This window comes from Salvelinus namaycush, chromosome 13 (genome assembly GCF_016432855.1).
Source record: "Salvelinus namaycush isolate Seneca chromosome 13, SaNama_1.0, whole genome shotgun sequence".
NCBI lineage: Eukaryota > Metazoa > Chordata > Actinopteri > Salmoniformes > Salmonidae > Salvelinus > Salvelinus namaycush.
In genome coordinates, this window is record NC_052319.1 from 534017 (window position 1) to 561182 (window position 27166).

The 27166-nt window shown below is 41.2% G+C and overlaps 2 protein-coding genes across 2 annotated transcripts; one reads left to right on the top strand and one right to left on the bottom strand.

Annotated features, from left to right (window-relative positions):
- Positions 1 to 2249: 2249 nt before the first annotated feature.
- On the bottom strand, positions 2250 to 5147 carry LOC120057817 (zinc finger protein ZIC 2-like). The gene is made up of 3 exons (XM_039006280.1): positions 4169 to 5147; positions 2676 to 2839; positions 2250 to 2447 (listed from the first exon to the last, which is right to left on the bottom strand). The coding sequence occupies exons 1-3, from the start codon at positions 5145 to 5147 to the stop codon at positions 2250 to 2252; spliced, it is 1341 nt and encodes a 446-aa protein (XP_038862208.1).
- A 5312-nt stretch (positions 5148 to 10459) lies between these two features.
- LOC120057818 (zinc finger protein ZIC 5-like) lies at positions 10460 to 15141 on the top strand. Its single transcript, XM_039006281.1, has 2 exons — positions 10460 to 11519; positions 14702 to 15141. The coding sequence occupies exons 1-2, from the start codon at positions 10460 to 10462 to the stop codon at positions 15139 to 15141; spliced, it is 1500 nt and encodes a 499-aa protein (XP_038862209.1).
- Positions 15142 to 27166: the final 12025 nt, after the last annotated feature.

The following is a 27166-nucleotide window of genomic DNA, read 5'->3' on the forward strand; positions in this document are numbered from 1 at the left end:
GCAATTTGGCAATGTGTTAAACCAGAGCCGTATATTAATCGCAGTTTTGATAATCCGGGCCTTCCAGATATTCTGTAACCTAGAATCCCCTCTCTCTCTGTTTTATTTACAGATGGCAGAAGCCACTCAAATCGTCTCAAATAGCTTAGGCAACCTGTGTTGCCGAAACAATACAAAATACTCACTATTCCAGAAAACAAGAGTCTCAGTCTGAGAAAGTATTCACAAGTGGTTGAAATAGATCAATACAATTGCATTAATTATAGGGCCACACATGCTCACCTCTAGCCTAACCGTGTCTCGGCATACAGAAGGCTCGAGCCCCGCTCAGGGCCGAGTCAAGTCCAAGTTCAAGGCTGCTCTGACAGCGCAACCCCCCTGTCTTCCCTCAAGTGCCCGGGATGGGGGAAGGGATTTTCGACTGTGTTTTCGGTAGTGCAGGGGTCTCTCTACCAAACATAAAGCCTGTGACAAAACGGTTAAAAGATACTGCCGTTTAATGAAACTCAAATTGAAATTGCCAGTCATTGCCAGGTGTTAAATAAAACATATATATTGAATTTGGATGCATAGGCGATTCTATATGGAGTAATTATAGGTTAGCCTGCATAACATGCGGGTTGGAGTAGCCTGATTTAGATAGTCTTTCTACTTTCAAGTAGACATACATTTTAGTTGAGTTTACAATTTGGCCTAACATGCATAAATAAACCTCAGCCACAATGTTTGTTTTGTGACCAGCGAGATGGTTTGGTTCTGCCTAGTCTACGCGTTAATCTTGCAACCTTTAATTTAGCCCGCCATATTGAAAATGCAAGCCACATTAGCAGGAGTTGCAGACCATACATGTTCATAAAAAAATCAATTACAGGTCATGACTAATTCATGACCTGGTGCCATAGAGCTGACGGGTTTTTAAGAGGTAAACTCCCAACATTTTGGAATGATCTGAGGACATAAAGAAACAATATCCAAAGCAATGCTTGTTTCAACACTGGAAGCAGAATATCATTTACATAGTGCAGATAACCCATATCCTCATAGCATGCATGCTCTTACTGACCTAATGTGGGGCTTAGTCTGCTTTGAAAATAGGTCTCATATGAAAAAGCTGATCTGAAATGACCCGCCAAAGAAACAGCTTCGGGCACCAGTAGAGTGCACTGTTAAAAAAAATAAAAAATCTTGTTGTTTTTTTATGGTAATTTACTGTTAGTCACTTACCTTTAAGTTACAGTAAAAAAAGGTAAACTATGTTACACTAAATTCCAAATACATTTTGGTTTAACAGTGCATTACGGTAAAATGTTCACAGTTTTTTGCCAGTAATTAACCATTAAAAACCATAACCATAAAAACAACAGGATTTTTTTTACAGTGTGCCTATTCTGAGTATGAAGACATCAAGAGAGGGAAATGTTTTTTAACACTTGCAACACTTTTTTATTATATTTGTATGCAGTAAAATTCTTATCACAATAATGAAGAAAACACCTCTTTAACGTTGAACAAAAGCACATAACAAAACAACTGCCCCTGTTTAGCTCATAATTGTACATATTTAGAGTAAAGAAACATTCTTTATAAATATTGTTTAATTTTGTAGTAAATACCATAATTTAATTACAAACGGATAAATATGACAGTAGATATTTACAAAAGGAAGGGTGTAGTAACAGAAAATCCAACGGCACAACGTCTATTCTTCCAGATAGCATTTCACAATGAAAAACTTGCAAAGCACAAAACATCACAAGTTAAGCCCAGCAAAACAAAAATATAAGCCAACATTCACAAGCAAAATATGGTGGACTGTTTGAGTTAAGTGTTAACTTTGGCACTCTTTCCAGTTTATAGATGTTTAGTATAGTTACAATCAATTTGCCTTAGGATCACAATATTTAACATCATAATACAACTTTTATCGTAATATGTGCACTAAAAGTCCAGTTAGAGAATTAGCTACCATTGAAGGAACATCTATACACCAAAGAACGACAAAAATCTATCACAAACAATGGGAAAGAGGGAGTGTAATAATTATTTACAAATATATTGAATGCTCCTTGAACATATTACATATTTTCTTCCGTTGGTAAGTGAGTTTTCTTCCCTGGTGGTTTTAAATCTACATATATGCTTTTGAAGCGTTCATAGTATTCATGCTCTCCTCGGTGCACGAGTTCTCGAATGTCCTGCGCTGGTTGGGGTTCTGAGCAATGGTTCTGTACTCGCTGTTCGGTTCAGTCCTAAACATACCATTCACTGAAATTAGACGATAGGCTGCTGTGGCCGTTGTTGTTATTGTGGACTGCGGACGCGGGTGAAAGATTGTTGTTGCTATGGGTCTCGGTGGTGGGGGAGATTAAGCCGGGCGGTGTGGATGACTCGTAACCAGAACTGGCTGCAGGCGAGGAGTCGGACGCTGGAGGGGCCGCTTCGTGGACCTGAAAAAAGTGCAGGTACTATTTGTATATGATATCATGATGGGAAATTGTGAAGTATGATTTCAAAGTGCTTCAGGAATGATGGGGAACGTAATTGTGTAGGCCTAAATAACAGAGGAAAACCAAATCCCCGACAAAACATGTCCTAAGCACGCAAAAGACAGACGTAAACAAGCCTTAGGCTACGTGTTAATATCAGCTGGAAAGTGAAAGACAAAGTCCATTTACCTTCATGTGTTTTCGTAGAGAGCTGGGATGTGTGTAGGACTTGTCACACATTTTGCAAAGATATGGTTTGTCAGACGTGTGGACATGCATGTGCTTCTTTCGGTCACTGCTGTTGGCAAACCGCCTGTCACAGCCTTCAAACTCACACTGGAATGGTTTCTCTCCTGCATAAAAATAGGGATAAAACAGACACGTTAGATGCAGTTCCTCAGCAAAAGCCTACAAAACGACTATGCTTTAGGCCTAATACTATACGAGTTGCGTTCAATAACATGGCCATTCAACCACGAGTAGCGGGTTAAGTCATATAGCTAGCTATTCGTCATAGTTAGTGGCACCTATTCGGTTAAATCTCAGTTGTATCACCAACCTAATTTAAAGAGGGTTAACTTCATTTGTGGGACCAGACGTTTTGTATTTTATGCAGGAAATTGTGGGTTGTAAGAAATGGTAAAACATTTAGGCCTATGGCTATTTGTTTTGAATCACAGCAATTGAATGTAAGTAGTTTGTAAAATTACTTAAGAATATTTATTTAATATCCTACCTCAAAAATGAAATGCGAAATTGCTTAATTAGGCTCCAGAATGACTTAAATGTATATAATCAAAACGCAAACATCCCATGTGGGGCAATAGCTTCTGGTGCAGAGGGCGCGCCATTTGATTGGAAACAATAACGAATTAGCACCTGACCAATTCCATAGCTGCATCCCCCCAGAAAATAGTAAAAATGTGAAAGGCTGGCAATGGCCCGTCTAGCACCTAGTATCAATGGATTGTGTGAGAAAAAGAAAAGGGCCATGACACACATTCACACTCGCATGCGCCTGAAGAGTAAGCACACCAAACGGTTTCCTAAAACCAAAAAGCCAAACATTTCTCAGTGGACAAAATCAAATAACAACATCGATTTTCTGAAAAAGAGGCGAGGCATTCCGAATAGAATCATAAAAGCTCAGTCTTGCATAAACATTAAACCGGTTGATGAGATGTATGCTACTATAGCCTATTCCGCGCAAGCAATGCACTGCGAGCCAGATTAACCTCGCCTTTTGACCCATTTGAAAGTTGACGAACCACAAAACCTCAAAAGCATATTACATAATTTAGCAAATTGCTGCGAGACATTTCATTTCTTCAAAACTGTGTAAACGCTAATTGTTTCCAGACTCGCCAGCTATGTGATTAGGGTACTTACTATTGGATAATCGAATTCACACTTTAGGCTATAGAGAATTTAAAAAATGTTGATCTAAATCTACCGAGACCATAGATGTGAATGTCTACTTTGGCAGTCTAAAAATACCACTATTGATTGAATATCGACTGGGGTATTTTGGCGACGAGAAAAGGCGCTTTTTGCAAGCTATAGGCTACAATTGGCTATGATGAAATAAAGCATGGCGCATTGGCACGGTGAATTCTAAAATGTGCAGTTTTGCGAAACGAATAAATGCGAGAGGTAAAATGCTATAAATATCGTATAATTACCTGTATGTGTACGCTTGTGAATCTTCAAATTTTCCGACCTTGCGAAGACCTTGCCACATCCAGGGAAGGGGCAGGGGAAGGGTTTCTCACCAGTGTGGACCCGAATGTGATTCACCAGTTTGTATTTCGCCTTAAACGGTTTGCTCTCGCGGGGGCACTCTTCCCAAAAGCAAATGTGATTGCTCTGCTCCGGTCCCCCGACGTGCTCCACGGAGACGTGCGTGACCAGCTCGTGCATGGTGCTGAAAGTTTTGTTGCAACTCTTCTTGGGGTTGCTCAGCTGCTCTGGGTCGATCCATTTACAGATGAGCTCCTGTTTGATGCACTGTTGCCGCATGTAGCGAAAGAAGGCACCTGGGTGGTGTTGGTGGTGGGCTCCCATGTTCATCCCCATGTTCATATTCATGCTGCTGTATTGGTTATGGAGCTGGGCGGCCGAGTAAGGGTCGGTCCTTGGGCTGGATACCTGGTGGTACTGGTCGGAACGCCCAAAAACCTCGCCCGGTAGTCCAAGACGCATTTGCCCATTGAGCACATTCGGGGATCCGTGGGACCCATGCTGGTCGTGGATCCCGGGGAACAGAATGTGGCCTTGGCTGTCTGTGTGGGTATGATGAAGAGACCCCGCCGCGGGGCCGAAAATAGCGTGTTGGCTGCTCGCCGGAGATGATTCTCCGAAGCCTCGGCTGCGAAAGAGAAAGTCCCTGGTGGAGTTGAACGGGGAACTCGCGTACGAGGTGACATGGGCTGCGTGAGCCCCCAACGCCACTGCGGGGTAGCCGGGCGCCTGGGAGGTGAAGGCAGAGCTCTGTCCCGGAGAAAGATCATGGTTCAGTTTAAACGCACCCATGTGTGCAGAGTCGACGAAGCTATTCTGTGCTAAACTCAAGTCTCTCTCCTGCATCTCGCTCGCCGTGTGATGCCTGGCAAACGTGCCAACTCCCAGTCCGGGGAACTGGTGACCTGCGTCCAGTAACATGGTCTCTCAAAGCGAATTTCGTTCGAATCAGCTTGTGTGTATAACAAAAAAAAGTCGAAAAAATACAATTCAATTGTCTATTCAGTTATGTAAATGACAACTTCCATGCGTGGGAACACCATATCAGGCGAAGCTCAAAGCGATGATCCACTCATAGGAAGAAAAAAAACCTATACAGCTCGTCTTACCGAACACGTCTATATTCACTGGTAGTTAACTTTTAACAACAACCCAAAAATCCCCATCAAACGAAGTAAAGAGATTCCTTTGCGTTTTTCCTCTGGAAACTGTGGACGTTGATTGCGTTTAAACACACACGAAGAATTGAATAATTATCTTAATATCTGTCCTAGCACGAAGAGAGAGCGGGGTTTGGCAGCATCTCGGATTGTTGTTCCGATTTGTCTGTTTATCTCTTTCGCTTGCCTGTGTTTATTGCGGAGGGTCCCTCTTTCTCCGTGGACTGGCACTAACTCCTCTTACGCCCCCTTTAACTGAAGCCCGGCCATTCATTCCACGCAGTCTCATTGGCCACTGCGTCTCATCAATCCCAGGTGCCCCTCCAATAGCAGGTACCGCTTTAGCGACTAATAGCTGATCGCCATTTTCCACTAATAATTGCCGCCTACTTTTTTGGAGAGGCATTTAGGGGGAAGAGAGAGAGAGAGAGGGAGGGAGGGAGAGAAAATAGTATCGGACATGATGCCTTAAAACCTTAATTTTATAGGTTGATGTATAACGGGTGGATTGACAATACGACATTGCACGTTGTGTGATAATGGTGTTTAAAAACCTGAGCTATAGAGTTAAAGAAATAACTGTAAGTGAACGAGCGAATGGGGTTTTGGGGTAGAAGGTGGGGTCTGCACATTTCATTAATATTAAACAGCAATAGTGAATTCAACATTAGACAGGCGGATTTCATTAGAAACGAGAGTCAATCATTTAGCCAAACCACTATTTTATATTTTGACCGTGTTTCTCTTACAAATAAATACAGTATTTATATGTGCGAAATATCGCACGTTTATGGGTAAATGCATATCACAAGCTCTGCTATAGAAAGGTGGGAATATACAGCAGAAACAGAAGCATATAGTGTAGCATATCAGAACACAACATACCATTTCATGAAATAAAACTGATTATACTGCAGACTCTAGAGCACTCCCTTAAAATTGTTGCTGATCATTTACCCCTATAAAGAAAACGGTGTATGTTCATAGCCTCTGCACCTACAGCCATCAGTGAGCTAGACTCATGTAGCCTATAGCCTACGTAAATGTGTTCAAGTATTACACCGCCACGCACCCAAGGTTTACATTTACCTTGTTTTCATAGAGAGCTGGGTCGGTGGTTTGTCCATTTTGCTTAGATATCTTGCACAGTTTGTCAGTCTTGCCTTAGCCGCAAAATATGACTATTGTTTATTTTAGCTGCAATCAACCGCACGAGCGAATGTTTGAACGTTTTCTCTCCTGCAAAAGCAAAAAACGAGATGCATTAGATGAGTTTAACTATAGATAGCCCTAATGCAAAACATATTGCATAGGCCTACACACATCATTTCGGATTAGTCATAATTTGGTGAACATTACCCCTACACGTGGGTGAGTTTGGTGACAACAGAGCTTCATATTCCAACGCAATGGGCTAATAAAGAAAATAGATCTCCATATAACAAATAGCCTAGTCCCAAAAGCCTAATGGTCTTCAATTGCCATAGCCTACCATCAAGTCACACTCAATCAGAACAAGAAACCTCGCCGGCTGATCATGTCTGCACATGTCTTTGCGTCCAAAGCGCGTACTGTATGGATTGCGTTCAAAATCAACCGGATCCAACAACAGCTGCGCATTGAAATGTACTCACTAAAGTGAAAGGAAGTTTACTTACACTTCCATTGAATTCAAGTCCCACAAATCCTCCTGCTCCAAGACACATCACATTTTCTCTTGTCCCTCTCGGCTCCCAAACACTCTAAAAAAGCGGTCAATAATGGGACCGGGAGTAGGACGTCTGAAAACTTTGGGAATCCTGTCCTTCTCTCAGCCCAAAAGCGGGGGCAGCCGGAGCGTTCTCTGCCATTCTTCCAATTTCTCTCCGCACCGCGGGACACGTAGGAGCTGATCCAAGTTCAAAGTCACGTATGCCGACCTCTCTAAAGAACTTCTTTATTTCGGTGGAAAACCCCTTCCCTGTCACTTGATAGGATAAAAAATTAAAATAAATTAGAGAGAAAGAACTCAATCGGACCAGAGGCGCATATCTGTGGGTTCTTATTTCCCTCAAACTCAGGAGAAAGGGGGCTTCTGAAAATCCCCAAAGACCAGTATTTCAACAGATTACCCAGAGACAGAAAATAGAGGAGACAGAAAGTCTTGAAAAGGGTTAGAAGTATAAAATACATTATAAAAATGTATAGAAATTAATATATTGATACGAACACACCTTTGATTATGCCTATTTTGGGGTTTACAGAGAAAACAACTCCCACAAAAATTCTAACCAAATATTCACGATATTGCTTATGATCTGAATATGTCCGACAACAAGGCTAGTAAATAAAACCATGTATTTTATGCCTTAATGGCGCAGCGCCTAACGCAAAGGTGAAGGAAACGGGGCGTATTTCACTAGTTCATATTTGACAATATCAATATGTTAACGCATTGGAAGGTTACTTGTGTGGTTTCCGTGACCTTGTGTGATTCATGGATGTTTGACCTATGACCCGTTAAGACCACATATGCTGCACTTTTGACTTCTTCTGTAAAATAAACCTTTTTTTATAACAAAGCGCCTTTTGTTTAAAAACTTTTAAAAATGTCGCTCGCTTCTTCCAGCTGGGCGTCTGAAGTAAGTAGCCTTACGGATTTAGGAGCGTTCTAACTCATCAGAAACAGATAATTGAACGGATATTCTATCATACTTTTTTTGCTTAGGCTACTTTAAAAAAAAACATCTAGCCATAATAACCATGGACCCTTCTTTTTACTGATATGTTTTGTAAAATAATACATTCATTCGCTTTTATTTTACCCTAGAGATCCCATTGAGATTGGTATCGTATTATCGAGTGAGCCACTTGTTCGTAGATGATAGCAACATATGTATCCCAAGGTGGTCGATAAATAGACATTTCTATAAATATACATTTAAAAGTTGGCAGCCTATACACCTGTTATTTTTATGTGTAACTTATCTATTAATTTGGTTTCTAAAAATGTCTCAGGAGGTGTGCTTCTTTTTTAGTTGAGTGGCTGGTGGCCTTTTATATTCTAAAAGTAAGACAAAATATACTTTATGACACTTTGAAGCACGTATAGTCGACCTACCAATTGTAATTATTAGTTTATACCACAGGTGCATGCATACCTATTCCCTTTTAAGTCAATACCCATATACGCCAAAGTTCTGATAGAGTCAATATCACGGATCATTTTACGCACTACTATTTTTGTTATTGAGCATCGTTCATGGACATTTTAGAAGTATTTTAGAGATTATTTTCCCTCTTGAAAGCTAATAGATTGTTCCAAATGATTCGATTTTGTTTTATCATCTATGAGTGCAACTGTTGATTTTCAAGTCATTGGAAAGTAAAAAATGATACATGTCAAGAGTGACTATTGGATAATAATAATTTTACAGATTTCATTTAAATATGTTAATGTTGTAAACTTTTGGGTCAAACAAATGAATCTGAAGAAAAGGTAACATAAAAGTGAACCCATCCTCAGATTGACAACTTTCCTCTTGCTTCATTCATGGCTAAAGTCATTAAAAGTGAACCTAAGTATTTTGAGAGGATCAGTGGCAATTTGTGGAGAAACTATTTACACAACTCAACTCCCTCCGTGTGTGGGGCAATGCTGAAACCTTAGATTTCGAAAGTAAAATTGTAAAATAAATCTTAAAATATAATGACGTTTACCTCATCTCATCAATGAGTTGAATACAATGTATACGCAATTTGTTCATCAAATGTTGGCGAAAGACTAAAAGATGGACATGATTTTTTTATATGCAACATGTTTTAACTTGTGAAATGTGGCACTCTGCACGGTGTGTAGCCTACTTTAAATGAATTCATTGGCACCCATTTCAATAATACAATTCACACATCAACCGTTTTCTCTGGCAAACACTTGTCTTGTATTGATAAAATATGCCATTCTTTCTACAGTATGTGCTTGTAGGCTGTATCTAAGCTACGTGTATATCTCCATATATTAGCACAAAATAAAAGCCAAATATTCCCGACTATGCTTTATGCACGGATTGTTGAACAGTATTAAACAATAGCCAGTTGTACTCCTTGACACTTGCACAACTTGTGCATTTCTGTATTAGGCTACTGGTGTGTAAAGTTGCAATAGCCTAACTCAACGAATCAGAAACGTAACATGGACAGACGTCAACTGCATTGTAGGCCTGCATGTCACACCTATCAAGTGGACATTTTTCTAGCCTATTTATTTTAAAGAGGAAATGTGCTATGGTGGTAGGCTTTATTAAATATGATTGTATGCAAATAAAAACATGCATATTGTATACTACATAAATAAATACAAATAATAGACACTGAATTTGAATCACTACTTTGAAGTGTTGTGGACAATGCGCAATTTCAAGCTTCCCCTATGGGCGTTAGTCTCGAGTACAAAATAAGTTGTTTCAGACCATGGCTTTAAATCTATTTGATTGGCTAATTATCTCCATTGTTATTTATTTGTATTCATTTAATTTGACCTGAATAAAAGTCCATGTACTTGAGTTATAGTGAAAAATAATGTGTTTTCTACATTGGGGTTACGCCAATCACTGGAAAAGAAAACGAAGAGAAGAACGTCTGTATAGCCTACTGTATCCGTCCTACATTGTATTCACATGCGCCAGCCCCCAGTAAACACCAAGGGCATAAACATATTTACTGGTAACTTCGTGAGTAGGCCTACAACATTTTGGAGTCAACAGCGATAAAGAGAGCGAGGGGGCGGAACCCCGCTGAGCCCCTGCGCTGAACGACAGCCAATCGCTTCGTTCTCTTAACTGCCAGTCACCTAAATCCGTCCAATACCCGCAGTGCCATTTCTAAACTGTATTCCCTACTGCGTCCTCCAACTGTTGTATGTTCTGCCAATCGCTTGAGGACATAGTGGGAAAAGGAACAAGCAGAGTTAGAGGCAGGACAAAATAAGTTATATAGACCGCTTATATACATATATTTTAATGTTTTAGAAAATCGCGGTGGTGGGGGGAGAAACAATAGTGGTGAGAGTGGATGGACTTGACAGTGTAGTTAGTAATGGAGTCCCCTTTGAGCAAGAGGAATCCGGCGATAAGATTAGCGGATTTGGCAGCGACTCAACCTCTTCCTCATCAGAATATGACAGGCTTCCCGGGGCTAGGGGTGCATCACCCGCACTCCCACCATGCTCACCACCACCCTGGAGAGATGGGCAACGACCCCGGAGTGGCACTCACTCCATTTGGACCCGAGCACATGGCACAGACAAATGCTCTCAAACTTAGCCCCTCTCAGCACATTCAGAGCTATCCTGAAGCCCAGACCATCGCAGTGGCAGCAGCATCCTTCACTTCTACTCAGACCACAGTTGGTTACCCCGTGGCTCCTCACCCAGGCTACTCTAACAGCAGGGACTACATCCTCAGGAGAGAACTCTCAGCCTCGGCTATGCATGCACTTGGCGACCAGCATAGTTCAGCCTCCTCCCCTCATCACCATGGCATGTTCATCTCCCCAACAGGTGCTTATGGGCACGCCGAGACTTGTGCCCTTCCACTTTTCTCTGGACTCCACGACCAGGCAGCACCAGGTGCCCACCATCACCATCACCATGCCCTCAACGGGCAGATGCGTTTGGGTCTACCGGGGGACATCTACGGCAGGCCAGAGCACTTCGTCCACAGGCCCGAGCACTATGGACCCTCTTCTATCCACAGCTACAACTCCATGAACCTCAATGTGAACATCGCTTCTGCTCCTCACGGAGCTGCGGGGGCGTTTTTGAGATACATGAGGCAGCCCATCAAGCAAGAGTTAATCTGCAAATGGATTGATCAAGAGCAAACTTCAAAGAAGCCCTGCTCCAAAACTTACAGCACCATGCACGAGCTGGTCAACCATGTCACGGTGGAGCACGTCGGGGGACCGGAGCAGAGCAGTCACGTCTGCTTCTGGGAGGAATGTCCACGCGAGGGGAAAGCTTTTAAGGCGAAGTACAAACTAATAAACCACATCCGAGTTCACACGGGAGAGAAACCCTTCCCTTGTCCTTTCCCCGGCTGTGGAAAAGTGTTCGCTCGCTCTGAGAATCTAAAGATTCATAAAAGGACACACACAGGTCAGTGAAAGTGCGCCGGATTATTTTAGAGCTGCATCAAAAAACAGAAATAGATATCTTTAATCGTAGTAGCCTAGAAGCTTTGACACTGTTAAAGAAACTGTTCGTTGTAGACAACAAATGTGTATTGTGAAAAGTTTTCATTTTAACTGCTGGCGGGCATCTGGTGACCATGCGTAAAAGTAACGGGAACGAGATTTAATCGAATACAACTAACTATTCATACAGTCGAGCCAAGGCATCGCCTGATTTGATGTACAGTTTCTGAAACATACGCTTGTTAGACATTGAACCTCGACGTGGGTGGTTATGCTATATGGTTTGTGAAACTTGCTTACGCATTTCCAAGTGAGTGAATTCCAGGTGTAGTCCGTAGAAGACGTTTACGCCTTTATGGCTCATGTTACTGCTATGTTGATTTATCGAATCCTCGCAGCAGAAACAACCATCAGTTCAATCTCTATGTACTAATTTTATACGTTACTATATCGAGCTCCGGGTGGAAATTAAACCATATATTTTTGGTTGATGTTATAACAGTTTTAGACTGTGTTATAGGCTGATGATAACCACATCGAAACTTGACTCACAATAATTTCACGCTGAAGATAAACAACAAAGCGAAAACGGACCACTGGGGCTTGCTTTGCTTCCAAATTGATATACAGTAGCCTAGAAATTGCCATTAACTTCTTGAGAATACAGGGGGTGCTATTTTCCCATTAGCATAATTTGCTCAACAGATTAAACTGCCTCTTATTCAATTATTGCTCTTACTACATGCATATAAATAATACCATTGGAAAGAAAACAATCTCTAGTTTCTAAAACCGTTTCAATTTTGTCTCTGAGTGATACAGAAGTCATTTCACAGCACTTTCCATGACCAAGAACATAAAATCAAGATGTGTTATGCTGGCTTCAAAGCTCTGCCTATATATGGTCGTGCCCCCTATGACCCGAAACACACCTCATTCGCCTTCCTCTGGGTGTCAAGAGGACGTCAGAGGAGAAATTCTTTGTTTATCTGGTACTGACGTGAAATAAGACCTATTTCTTTGGCGTGACCGACAACTTCCGGTTTGCTGATTCGCACGAGTTGGAGCTGCGATTGTGTACTGTTTTGCTGGCGTTATGGATGAAAACTATCTCCGTGTCGAATTTTGTTTGATACATGTGACCATATCATCGTAATGTATGTTTTTTCAATATAGTTTAATCAGATTATTTGAATTTTTTTGGGAGTTTTGCGGTGTTCCGTTGTCACAATTTATTTACATTTGAGAGATCTGTGCCACTCGACCGGTACCTGTGCTAAATGGAGTGGGAAAGGAAGATTTCTGAACGGAACCAACGACTCATCTTGACAAAGGACACTTTGATCAACATTCTGATGAAAGATCAGCCATAGTAAGACCCAATTTACGATGTTATATCATATCTGTTGTGCATGTGAACTGACCGTGGGCGCCTAGCCGAATCTGCCTTGTATAGCTATGCTAATTTAGCGCTACATTTTGTTTTCGTTATAAAACATTTAATAAATCTGAAATATTGTTTGGATTCACCAGATGTTGGGCTTTCAATATCTGTACGCTGTGTATTTTTCTGAAATGTTTTAAGATGAGTAATTCGTTATATGACGTTGGTCTCTGTAATTGTTCTGGCTGGGTCAGCACTATTTCAGATTGCAGCTGCAATGTAGAACTGTGATTTATACCTGAAAAATGCACATTTTTCCCCAAAAAAACTATGCTATACCATAAATATGTTATCAGACTGTCATATTATGAAGTTGTTTCTTGGTTAGTGGCTATATATATTTTTATCTAGTCGAATTAGTGATAGCTACTGACGCAGGAAAAAACTGTTGGGAGTAAAAAAATCGTGTCCTTTGCTAACGTGGTTAGCTAATAGATTTACATATTGTGTCTTCCCTGTAAAACATTTTAAAAATCTGAAATGGTGGCTTTATTCACAAGATCTGTATCTTTCATTAGGTGGCTTGGACTTGTGATTTAATGATATTTAGATGCTACTATTTAATTGTGACGCTATGCTAGCGATGCTAATCAGTGTGGGGGGGGTGGGGGGTGATCCCGGATCCGGGGTTGAGGCTCGTTAGAGGTTTTAAAGGCCATCAACAGCAATGGCGTTAATGCAAGACAGTCTAAACACTTGTAGTGTGATGCAATACAGTATGCAGTGCCGTGCGTGCTATGTTACCGAATAGCCTGCAAAGCAGACCAACTTTCCAATTTATAACCCACACGACTACTTATTCAAGATGAAGCCGGTGTGTCATTAAGGGCCGGCCTGTTTGGAAAGCAAATGGCTCCCAAGACTGGTGTGTGCCCAGAGGGAAGGGGCTGCTCCAACACACCATGTCCATGCTTTGAAAGCATGAGATCTTGATAGCCTGGTGTATGTTTTTATATTTTTGAATTGTCCATTTTACAATCATAAAATCATTTTACAATCATAAAATCATTTTACAATACAAGCATTACAACATATAGGATGATCTTTATATAAAAACAATACATAAATTTAGGCCTACCAATGCACTTGTTTCCTCATTACTGTATATAGGCTACACATTTCCCCCACGCGTTCACGCAGAATAGCCCACGGGCCACCCTATGTTTCGTGTAAGTGAGTCAGTCAGGAACATGCCTAGTACATGTGGGAGAGGAGTGGCTGCGGGTGTAGATGTATAATAGATATGGTATGTCGGACAGGAAGCCCTTGCGGCAGAATAGGCTGCCACACCGACCATTTATGGAGTAATTAGTGCCGGAAGTGGTATGTTACCAGGCAGTTAAGCGATGGATTCAATTATAGTCCTAGTTTGGGTAGAGCATGTGGACGTCCATGTTGAATAAGTGGAAAAATCCATAATAGTTTGTATAGGCCAAATGAAAAGGAATTGACATTGCTGTTTGCTGGGAATATATTGTATGCTATGGATTTGATGTCATACAAATGGTCCAAACCATTTGGTAACTTTATTATTCTCCTTGGACTTTGACAAAATGTTTTTATAAAGGCCAATATAAAATGTCTTCATCGTGTTTTTGAAACACAAAGTGCACATTATGTTATGGTACATGCACCCTTTCCGGAGAGTTATTGGATATGAGTAGCCTAATGATAAATGTCTCCATCTCCATCTCTTCCAGGAGAGAAGCCTTTCAAGTGCGAGTTTGACGGCTGCGACAGGAAATTCGCCAACAGCAGTGACCGGAAGAAGCACTCCCACGTCCACACGAGTGACAAGCCTTACTACTGCAAAGTCCGAGGCTGTGACAAGTCCTACACGCACCCCAGCTCGTTGCGGAAGCACATGAAAGTCCATTGCAAGTCGCCTCCGCCCCCTTCCGCCAACGCTTCGTACCATTCCTCTACAAACCTTCTCAGCGCGCCCCTTTCGCCCGCCTCCGAACCGCACAGGAACCGGTCAGCAAATCTCTCGCCTCAGGTTACCAACCTTAATGAGTGGTACGTGTGCCAGGGGAGCGGGGGACCCAACCATCTCCATACCCCATCCAGCAATGTGCCAACAACGGACTCGGAAGAGGAGGACACTTTCAGAAATTCAGACCCAAGGACAATGCTCTAATGTTTACAAACAGAAGAAAAATAATTCCCCAAATTGTCTCTCAAATGTGTATATGTGTAGTAGCCTAACGCTTCGAACACACCGACAGTGTTATTGCTTAAAATAAGACGCAGCATCATCTGGATACGTATGCAACAACAGTTCAACAATCACCTTCTGCTACCATTACTGTCAAGCTGTAAACGCATACAGTTTGACCCATACGTTCGACAAATCCACGTATGCACCACACCGAACGCACTGCAACTGCCTCTGCGCAATGACGCAATGCTTAAGGCAAACGCAGCGTTTCATTGGAAATGAATGTAACTCTGTTGTACCAAAATGCAATGACACTGTCAGTGTGATCGAAGCGTAAGACCTAATAAGTGCATGAGGACTGTACTGGCTGTAAGCATATCAATTGGACTTTGTGAAGCAAGAAATAAGCGCTGCGGATGTCAGATGATGAATAACAACAACTGCCTTTAAAACGTGCCCTCTTTGTTTCCTTTCTAAAGAGCTGAATGTATCAACATATCAACAAGTCTCAACATAGAGAAGCTACAATCACCAGTATTATTTGAGAAATGGAAATAATATATTAAGAGGACCAAGAGAAGCCTGAATGTAGGCTACTGGAAACATAAATACAATGTCATTCGTAAGGATAAAAGCCTTTGGACAAACACCCACATAGCCTACATATGCGGGATACATTTACATGCATGCATCTTTTAACATGATTAAGTCATACGTGCTTAGTTATGCTTACATTGACATTGTCCATATGGTCGCAAACCCTCGAAGTGTAACATGTCTTATTCGTCAAATGTCTAATCTCAGACAGAAGGGAGAAAACAGACGTCGTGGCTCACGCAAACTACACGAGCCTTGAACACTAAACATCCCGAAATGGTGTAGTTGCATTTCCTTTATCTTCTGAATACCTCACAGTAGACGCGAGAACTAATGTAAACATCCAATTGAATTTCGAACACCTGCAGAGAGCGAGAGACATGTCGCACACACATGACCCAATTAAGTCATAAATAGGAATCAAAATAATAATGGCTAACAGCGAAGTGTCTTAAAGGGTTCATACGTAGTTTTGATATTAATACAATGACTAAGTTAGGATATCTATTTTTTGTCCTAGGCTATTTAAGAAGTATTTAAGACTATATTTGATGCAAAAAAAAAATTACACCCGTGTTTTTCACTCGTTAAAGAGTAGCCTACGAATAAGTCCTTTGAGACCATAAATATGTACACTGACAGATTTTGTCCCTAACGGTCAGATTTGTAAATAATTGTATTCATGCTCGTGATTGTTGTTCTTAGTCTTAATTACGAAGAATGTTGTTTTGTACATTGTAATTTATTTGCTGGTATTAATGTTGTACTGGATTTACAGAGACACCAAAGAATAATAATATACATTTTGGTGAATAAGTAGTAGCTTACTGATGCTTTTGATCTTGTTCTGTAAAAGAAAAGGTATTATTCTTTACTTGAATATAGGCAGTGTAAAGTATTATTCTTTACTTGAATATAGGCAGTGTAAAGTATTATTCTTTACTTGAATATAGGCAGTGTAAAGTATTATTCTTTACTTGAATATAGGCAGTGTAATGTATTATTCTTTACTTGAATATAGGCAGTGTAAAGTATTATTCTTTACTTGAATATAGGCGGTGTAATGTGAAACGTCCCTCTCGCATGCCCTTTGCAGTGACTGTGTTTTTCTCTATGAGGTGCGTGGTGCCGTTGGTTATGTTGGATAAAAAGTGTTGATGAAACAGCTATGATTGTGCAGACCCTTGATGTTCGTGACCCAATTGACAGTATAAATTCAAGCTAAAGCTGAATAAACACACAGGGCCGAGTTAATAGGTGTTTTTTGGTTTACATAACTTTATTGTTTCTTCGTGGGATTCAGGAGGCCTGCCAGTGCCGGATGACATTCCTTAAACAAGAATATGTGTAATGTACTTGTTTACATGCAGTAAATGCAACTGCTGGTAAAATCAGTTGTTTTATTTTTTTTATCTAACCTTTATTTAACTAGGCAAGTCAGTTAAGAACACATTTTTATTTACAATGTCGGCTAAGGAACAGAGGGTTAACTGCCTTGTTCAGGGGCAGAACGACAGATTTTTACCTTGTCAGCCCGGGGATTCGATTTAGCAACCTTTCGGTTACTGGCCCAATGCTCTAACCACTAGGCTACCTGCCGCCCCTTGTATAGCTGGATTCACATTATTGCAGCTTACAGAAGATCGAAGTAACTTAGGCTACAAACACATTGCCAAAGAAAAATGCATAATTATTGACAGTTAAGGTTTTCACTATTAAGTGGTAACTCGCATACAACAGGCCCAAGAAGGGGCTGGCATAAATAAACCAATCAGCAGGGCAAATGGGGAAACGTATAGCCCCCTAATGGTGTCTCTAAAAAGTGGGACAGCACAAGTAACCGAGGCATGAATCATTCATGATAAAATAAAAAAGATCTGACAATACGCAGGACCTTGTACGAAGTATATAAAACAAGTCCCCGTCTTATTTACTCCATTAAAAGGCACAATCTCACTTTAAACGTCGCCCCTGTCCAATGTATAGAATTCAAATGGACCAAAGTGAGTCCTGCACCACTTCAAAGGCCTGCTATACTTCTGAGCCGAAGGCCCGCCGCTTTGACACTCTTCATGGTGCGTTAGGAATTCTATGACAATTGGCGAGCGAGCCGCTCACATTTGAATATGTCTGGTAAAAAAGAAAACACTAACTGCCACTAAATGTACGATCATCAAAGAGCACAGTGCACTTTCTCCCCCCAAAAAGCCTCATGTGTCGACACAGACAGCCCTATATTTTCACATAAAAGGGCAAAACAAGAACAGCCTGTACTGTTCTTGTTTTGCCCCCATATATTGTTGACAGAAAATGGAATGCAGGGACACACTCTATTGTTGTTTTGCTTTTTTTATATGTGAAAATGTATGGTGCTATAGGATGGGCAAAGAATAGGCAAAAAGGTGAATTTATACATTCAGGCCTATAACCGGCACAGGTGAACTTCAATTGTCTCAAATGGTGTGCCAATTACAATTAAATGAGTGAAATAATAGAGTACTTGATCCGTTGCTGCCTTTGCACTCCATAAGTAACATTTGTGAGAGTGTGGCCTCTTGAGTCTGGTTTCTGTGTCATGTAGAACAAGCCGCAAAAAGAGGACGCAAGGGTTGCGCATCCATCTCTGAACAGAAGAAAAAAAAAAGAAAAAAAAGCACCTAATCAACCGGTACAAAGTTTAATTCCACACCGAGTGAAAAAGCAGACTTACGTGTTGAGATGTAGGCTTATCAATATGAAGCACAAATTGCTATGACAATTGATCAACGCAACAACAAAAAATGACAGAATCTCCAATAAGTCAATGTTCACTTTTTCTCCGACTTTGTCAGCAAACACGTTTTATGGAAGATAATCAAGTTTTATTGAAAACTTGTCGCCTCTCCTTTTATCCATAAACCCTTATTTGGACAAAGGCGAAATCATCTTCTATTTATTTAAAACAAGTGCTCCGTGAATGTTGCAAAACAAACACGAGGAAAAATAACCAAAGAGATAGTTCCCTCGGCGTGAAAAGGGCGGACTTAATAAAAAGGAGTGAAGCAGTCACCGTTCAATGAGAAACGCTTTGAAGTAGAACTTATTATCTGAGGAATAGTTTTGGGTTGTCCTAACGACGGCACTGAATGGGAAAGGCTCTCCTTTGTCAGCGATTTGTTCTCCTTTAGTGGGATGCCCGTGGAAATCACTTACATGGCCCACCTTACCACGCCGCCTGCAAATCAGTAACCGGCCGAGTCAGACATGCAGACGCCACTTCGGCAAGGACAAAGCAGAAGTCGCGGGGAAAACGGCGCTTGTTCTCGCCCTCTCTCTCATTTCGCCCTTTAGAAGGGCCGAATGATAATTTCGGAGACGACCGTAGGACCAAAACAAATGTTGTCTTGTCAGATTTTACAAGAATTACCATTCTCTCTGAAGTTCAGCACACAGAGCATAAATACAATTGTTTGTGGTCTAGGCCTAGTCTTTAAGGCTATAGGCCTACTGAGTTTCTGTTCCCTTATCATGTAACCAACTAAGATGTAGCCCATTTGGTCCATTGCACCTGTGCCTCAGATAAAACAGCAACATCTTTGCTCCACTTAAAGTTATGGCTCATACTTGATTCTTTACAAAAGCATCTCATGGGATGCCAACTTTATATATATGATAATTCAGGACACATAATAAGAATATTGGGACGAAGAAAACAAGGTTGCCTACACAAATTGTACACTTCCCAAGTCAGTCGAAAAGCAACACATTGCGACTGCTTTGCCCCGCTGGCTGACAGAAACGTTTCCCTCTCAAAATATCAAAAAATACCCCTTCTTCATGTGTCTGACAACATAATTGTGGCCAAACTATTACCTTTTGGTGGTGAGACAGGTTTAGAATGTTTTAGCCTAAAAGCACTTGGATAAATAGTGAGGTTTACCACCTGAAAACCCCGTCAAGTGGACTGAATTTGGAGGGCTCTCATCTTTTTTTATTTTCTCCCTAACTTTTGGAGCTGATGTTAATTAAAGTGATTGTAAGCGAGCAATGCCTCCCCTTTGTCCCCGTACCTCTGCCAATGAAAGGCGAAGCTCGCAAGGGTAGCCTAGTTTTGTCTCCTTGTCGATTCAATTTTACAACTCCCGATTTGTCTGGGATACACTTGTGTAATGATGCAATAATTTAAAGTTAATGCAAATATATCTTGTGATAAAATATATAATGGGGTTAATTCATAACCAATTATGACAATATAACAGACACGTCATTCCTATTTTCATTGTTCATAATGAAATACATTGCAATATATTCAGATGATTGGTGGGGCCTATTTTAATCATTTCTTTTCAATTATATCAACAAGGACGTGAGCATTACAAAACACTTGTTGAAGACAATAGCGTCGAGGGATAGGCTATTCGATTATTCTTACATTGTCGTCATTGTAGGCTACAAAAGGCCAATTCATGCCATCAACATTTAGGTCAATGCAGATTAATAAATCAAATATCTTGTTATTATTGTATGCGTATCTATCTTATAATTTATTGCATAACAAATGGTTGTCATTTTCCCCCTGCAAAATGATTTGTCTGGACCAAGCTGCCATTTGTCACTCTTGCTAAAACACCCTGCACTGTGAGGGTCAAGCTCCTCTATCCCAAACACGTCCCATGATGGAAACATATGTGTACATTTTAAACCCTCATGTTGTCTATTTGGTGTCAGACAGACAGTCTCGGACTTTCTTACATCTGATATAACGATTCAGTTGCTCCCACCGCAGCGTGCTACGCAGGCAAGACCCAGAAAACTGGGCACATGTTCATTATCTAGGCATTTTGCCAAACTCTTCCTAGCACCCTACCTGGCTAGTATCTTAAGTAACATGAATAAGTGAGAAAACAGTAGAATCCAGTTGCAGTTGAACATCCTACATCACCCGGTCAGCTCCCACCTTCCAAACCGCCAAAGATTTATCGAGACAGCGGACATAGGCTATTTTTTCTGCTCAGCGCACAGTGAGTACTTATGTAGCCTAAGCGCCGACCTGTCAAAAAATGAAAAGATCCTGGCTGAACTAGCGACTTTTATAGAGTGTAAGGATCGAATCTTTCTGTTCCAGTAGGGAAACTTTAGAGAACGGACGTGGGCGAATTATGCTTGAACTCAATGATGCATGTTTGAAAGCTTGGGGAAAGTTGGAGAAATGTGTTGTCCTGTTAGATTAGGGACTGGGTGAGTGGCTGTTCGTGGTCTGGACGCATAAAAGGAGGACTACTTTCTCCCCTCGACCCTCACTCGAGCAGCTGTGGTTTCACCTATTAGCCCCGATGTCTTTCCGAAAGGAGTGGTAGAGTTAAACATCCGACAATGGGCACGCCAGGGGGGAACAGTCCTGACCTATACCCGGTTTTAATAGTTTCATAGGAACTTCATTAAATCAATTAATTAATGAGCACATCATCATTTATTTGTAATTAGCTGTGAAAAGCTTGATTTTTGTTATACCGTTATATTGGAAAACCCAGCGGGGATTGTGCGTGTCATAGCCTACAATCAGGTTTTGTTTGCCTGTGACTCGTCTTGTTTGCACAGTGTGTTAAGAACATTTATTCAAAAGTACTCAAAAATGAGGTAAAGTTCATTCTGGTAGCACAGTTTTGCGCCAAATAAGTGTTCTCACTTGTGGGGCATGCCTAATAACTTCAAAGGGAGCCTATTTTGTTACTTTACAAACAAAACCATTCTGTAAATACAAATGCACTGGCCTCAGTTGCAGAGTTGGGTGGGGGGCAGTGCCAACATTAAAGTAAGACCAGCATGTCAACCAAAACAATTTAGGTGTCTACTTTAAAAACTTCTCCTGTGACAGTTTATTATTCTGAAGAAGTGTTATTTTTCATAAAATTGTGTTTAAACACCCAAATATTTGAAAAGTGAACAATATCGATAGATTGTCATTATTAAGGGTTATAGCCTAGATATTAGGGTTATAGATTCAGTGATGTAATACATTAATTATTATGACAGGCTATAGCAAATCTGTTAATTAAAATTATCAACTGTATTTTCAATTAAAATAGCCACGCATAGGCCTAAAAACAACGTTGTCAATTTCTTATTATTCTATGAGTAATAAAATAGGCCTATTCTTTTGAATTTGTCCTCTCAAGGGAATCACCTGAATGAGTTTGATGATCTACGTGTCTACGTTTAACTATTCGGACTAACGGAAATCGATGAGCTGCTCAATACTGCCCATTGTTATTATTGTCTGTAAAGTATGAATAATTGTAAATGTTCCAAAGCGCAAAGGTACAAACTTACAATACAAACCAATTATAAATTCCATTATTAGGCTATATTAAATGATATAACTTACTTAGACAATTTACTTAAGAAATATTTCTAAACTTAGAATCAGATTCCTTATCCTAAACAAAAACACTTTCCCCTTGTTGTCATTATTGGCCTATTGATGGCCCTATTCAAAATAATAAAATGTCCAGTTAAGTTTAAAAAAAAATGTTTTTTAACTATGCAAGTCAGTTAAGTACGAATTATTATTTACAATGACGGCCTACCACAGTCAAACCCTCCCCTAACCGGACGACGCTGGGCCATTTCTGCACCGCCCTATGGGACACTCGATCACGGCCAGTTATGATACAGCCCGGGATCGAATCAGGGTCTGTAGTGACGCCTCTACCACTGCAATACAGTGCCTTAGACCGCTGCGCAACTTGGGAGCCACTACAATCGGCTTATGTGCCAAACAATGCACTTATTGAGCAGAAAGACTTGCTTCAATGCAAAAGGAGATCGAAAACTATATGTAGGAGGCCATTTGAAGCTAAATAATTAATCTTTACATTTCATGTAAATACTTCAATTCATGCTTTAGTTATCTGCACATTCCTGATTGCCTCACAGATTTTGTGCTCTTACAACATATTGCTGTGTGTATGGTTGCCTGGCTGTATGGCTACTTCCCATGCCATGCATCAACCCCAGTCATCCACCCCAGTCAAACTCAAACCAATGCATCACTCTCCCCCTGCCTGCCTCCATCCCAGAGAACCTGACATAATATCTGGACACTCAGTAACATCTGTGGGGGTAGAGACTTGGTGCTGGTCCAAAGGCCCCATCCCTGGGACTGGGAGCCACTCCAAGGCAGTAGGTGAGGGAAGCAAGGTCGTCCACGGACAACCACATGAGCCGGACACTAAAGGCCGCCACACACTTTACGCAAACGCAGCGTAGTTTTCTAGTATTTCAACACACTTTTGTGTGGCTCAAATTTAGGAAAAGAACTCAGTTGCTCTGTTCGCATAGGGTGTGTATAGGGCCCTTAAGTGCACTACTTCACGAGTCTCTCCTCGGGTGTGACGGGGGCCTGTAAAACCCTAAAATGCTGCTTTTCGACGGTAACACCAATGTTACATGCACCTTTATGTTATACTAGGGAAATTGTGTTTCCTTAGCTAGGGCTGACAATGAGGACTTGTGAAGAGCAGAATCAACAACCTCTGCATAATCAAAACAGTTGCTTTGTGAGAAGGTATTAAAGTTCACAGTTAACCATTGTTATGTAAATTACAGTTGAAAAGTACCAGTGGCCTGGCTTTGGCTCCAAGTGAGAGCAGGTCCGCCACAGCGAGACAGTGAGACACGGGTGCCCGGCCCGAGTAAATTAAAACAGAAAAGTCTGAGCGTTTTGGAGAAAAACACCGGGGTAAATCCTGTTTGGAAATGCTCCATAAACGCAGGGTTCTTCCAAGAGATCACCAGGTGGTAGGGGGTGGAACTGTGTTGTGGCTGGGTTGTATCTCGTGAGAGGAAGGGAATGCTTTAGGAGATTCACAGTTTGTTTGTTGGATGGCGTTACAGTGTTGCACTGTGGCCATGCTTACCTTGAGCGGGTCCTGCAGAAATGTAATGCTGGTATGAGAACAGCAGAGCAGACTTTTCCTATTATAAAATTGTTCTGAGGGCAGCTCTTACTCCAGGGCAGAAACTAATGTGATTTGTTTAGTGTTTGGTTAAGTTGATTAAGTTGAGGCAACCAATCCCAATTGGTTATGGTTATAGTTAGAGGCTGGGTTAAGTTAAGGCAATACATATAATTGGTTTAGTGTTAGGGTAAGGTTAGAATACAAAAAACACACCTGGTAACAAAGGGGTTGGTGTGTAGGCCTCTCCTAGTATAGGTACAGAGCAATGGTAATGTCTAGAAAGGTTGTAACATGTTTGAGGTGTTGACAAAACATCACAACATTATCTGTAATGACACATTGGTCAATAATCAAGGCTATTAAGGTTTCAATTTTAAAAAATGCACAAGAACGTGCAGATAAAAGTAAGCAAAAATATAAAATTGCTCTAATCTTGAACTGAACGTTTTCTGATATTCTAGGAGTGCTTTTGAAAACATGCTTTGATGCAGCGGTGATCTGCATAAAGACCATAAAAGCAATGTCCTGTAAAAAAATACATTGGACTCTAACAAAATCGACCCCCAAATGGATTTCTTTACCTTTAAAGTGATCACATTCACCATCTTCCCCACCCCCAAATTGAACATCTCTATCTTTTTTGCTTTATCCAAATCTGTGTCTTAATTACATGCCTTGTGGATTGGGTCAAAACATTTCAATGACACTTCTTGGATATGCCGTATCTCTCTCCCTCCATTCTTCACCCCTCTTTTCCCCCCAGAGCCACCCCTTCCGTCGTGGGCACAGATAACCCACTGGGTAAAAACTGGTTGACTCAACATTGTTTCCACATTATTTCAACCCCCAAAAATCTATGTGACAACGTTGAACCAACGCATTAAACTGATTGGATTTGCAAAAAGTAATCAACATAAGGGCATTTTGTCTGTTTTAATCCAACTTTTAATCTCAATCCAATGACATGGTACATTTTTTGTTGTTGAGTTCACGTTGAATTCACGTTAGTTGACAACTCAACCAAGTGTAAATCAAAACTAGACGTTGAACTGACATCTGTGCAAAGTGGGAAGGATCTCCACCAGATTTGTGTGGAACTATCTGACACATCAGAGGCCGGGGCCTGAACGCTTCCCCTTCCCCGAAGAAGGTCAGTTTCAAAAGTGGAGAAAATCCTTCTCTCACAGCTGGAGAGGAGGAGAGGAGAGCAGGAACATCATTCTGGCAAACAAGAAAGAGGGGAGGATAAGAAACAGAGGGAGAGAGATAGACAAAATCAGGTAGAGAAAGGAGAGAGAGGGTGGCACAAACAGGTACGGGTGGCACAAAATAGGTAGAGAGATAAAGAGAGAGGGAGATAGCGAGAGAAAGGCAGAGGCCGAAAAACAAAACAGAGCCAGACAGACAGAAACAACCAAAACCAAATAATGTCCAAATTCGCCAGCTGGGATGGTTGGTCAAATGAGCTTCGGTTCAAGCAGGGGCATTCCACCTCCAGAGGCAGGGATCTGACTGACTCCTTCATTGTTTCCCTCCTCTGTCGCTCATTGTGGGCCGTTTGCCAAGCGTGGTCCCTAAATAACTCCCTGTCTTCAACGGGGCTCTAATCCGGGGGCGATACGCACATAAACTAGCGGTGAAGAATCCCTGGCGCGAGTCAGGGCCACATTGCGTCACCAGGGCCATGCAGAGTGGAGGTGCAGCCTGGCCTCAAAGACTTAACATAGTAAACGTGCATCTGTGACACTCAAATTAGTATGATATGTTATGTTTGGTATGGTTATACTGTATAAGAGAGAAGGTTACTTAAGCAAAAAATGAAAGGATAGTTGGTTGGTTGGAAAGGATGGGTGGGCGTATTACAGGAATGTCTAGCAAATTTACCATTAGCTAATTACTACATTGGGGAGACCAGGGATGGCTGTAACCCTTTTAGCATTTTTGTCAATTTCTCAGAGATTGTTTAAGCTACCAAATTGAAAATGTGATATGAACAACTTACATCTGCCAAATTAAATCAAATTAAATTATATTAAATCGTATTTGTCACATGCTTTGAAAACAACAGGTGTAGACAGTGAAATCCTTACTTACAGGCCCTTCCCAACAACGCAGAGAAAAATAAAAATAAATAATAGAACAATTATAAAAATAATTACAGGGAATAAAATACACAATGAGTAACAATAATTTGGCTATAAAGTGCATTCGGAAAGTATTCAGACCTCTTGACTTCCACATTTTGTTACGATACAGCTTTATTATGAAATTTACTGAATTCTACACACAATACCCCATAATGACAAAGATTTAAAAAAAATTGCAAATGTATTCAAAATAAAAAAACTGAAAAACCTTATTTACAGAAGTATTCAGACCCTTTGATATGATACTTGAAATGTGTCTACAACTTGATTGGAGTCCACTTGTGGTAAATTCAATTGATTGGACATGATTTGGAAAGGCTGTTTATATAAGGTCCCACAGTTGACAGTGCATGTCAGAGCAAAAACCAAGCCATGAGGTTGAAGGAATTGTCCGTAGAGCCCTGAGACAGGATTGTGTCGAGGCACAGATCTGAGGAAGGGTACCAAAAAATGTCTGCAGCATTGAAGGTCCCCAAGAACACAGTTGCCTCTCATCATTCTTAAATGTAAGAAGTTTGGAAACACCAAGACTCTTCCTAGAGCTGGCCACCCGGACCAACTGCGCAATATGGGGAGAAGGGCCTTGGTCAGGGATGTGACCAAGAACCCAGTGGTCACTCTGAAAGAGCTCCAGAGTTCCTCTGTGGATATGGCAGAAACTTCCGAAAGGACATCCATCTCTGCAGCACTCCACCAATCAGGTCTTTATGGTAGAGTGGCCAGATGGAAGCCACTCTTCAGTAAAAAGCACATGACAGCCTGCTTGGAGTTTGACAAAAGGCACCTAAAGGACTCTCAGACAATGAGAAACAAGATTCGGTGGTCTGATGAAACCAAGAATTAACTCTTTGGCCTGAATGCCAGGTGTCATGTCTGGAGGAAACCTGGAACCATTCCTACGGTGAAGCATGGTGTTGGCAGCATCATGCTGCAGGAATGTTTTTCAGTGGCAGGGACTGGGAGACTAGTCAGGATGAAGGAAAACATGAAAACCAGTTCCAGAGCACTTAGGACCTCAGACTGGGGCGAAGGTTCACCATCCAATAGGACAACGACCCTAAGCACACAGCCAAGACAACGCATCAGTGCCGCTAGCCATGCGGTAGCAGAGAGAACAGTCTATGACTTGGGTGACTGGAGTCTGACAATTCCTGGATTGCAGGGAGCTAGGCCCCATAGATGTACTGGGCCACACACACACTACCCTCCAGGCGGTGATGCAGCCAGTCAAGATGCTCTCAATGGTGCAGATGTATAACTTCTTGAGGATCTGAGGCACAAGCCAAATCTTTTCAGCCTCCTGAAGGGAAAGAGGCATTG

Bases quoted from the DNA above. Each gene is read 5' to 3' on its own strand.
- LOC120057817 (XM_039006280.1), bottom strand. From the start codon at position 5,147: ATGTTACTGGACGCAGGTCACCAGTTCCCCGGACTGGGAGTTGGCACG. The intron at 2,840-4,168 runs GTAATTATACGA...ATTTTTATGCAG, and splicing joins TCACAAGCGTACACATACAG to GAGAGAAACCATTCCAGTGT. The intron at 2,448-2,675 runs GTAAATGGACTT...CACTTTTTTCAG, and splicing joins CTCTACGAAAACACATGAAG to GTCCACGAAGCGGCCCCTCC.
- LOC120057818 (XM_039006281.1), top strand. From the start codon at position 10,460: ATGGAGTCCCCTTTGAGCAAGAGGAATCCGGCGATAAGATTAGCGGAT. The intron at 11,520-14,701 runs GTCAGTGAAAGT...CATCTCTTCCAG, and splicing joins TCATAAAAGGACACACACAG to GAGAGAAGCCTTTCAAGTGC.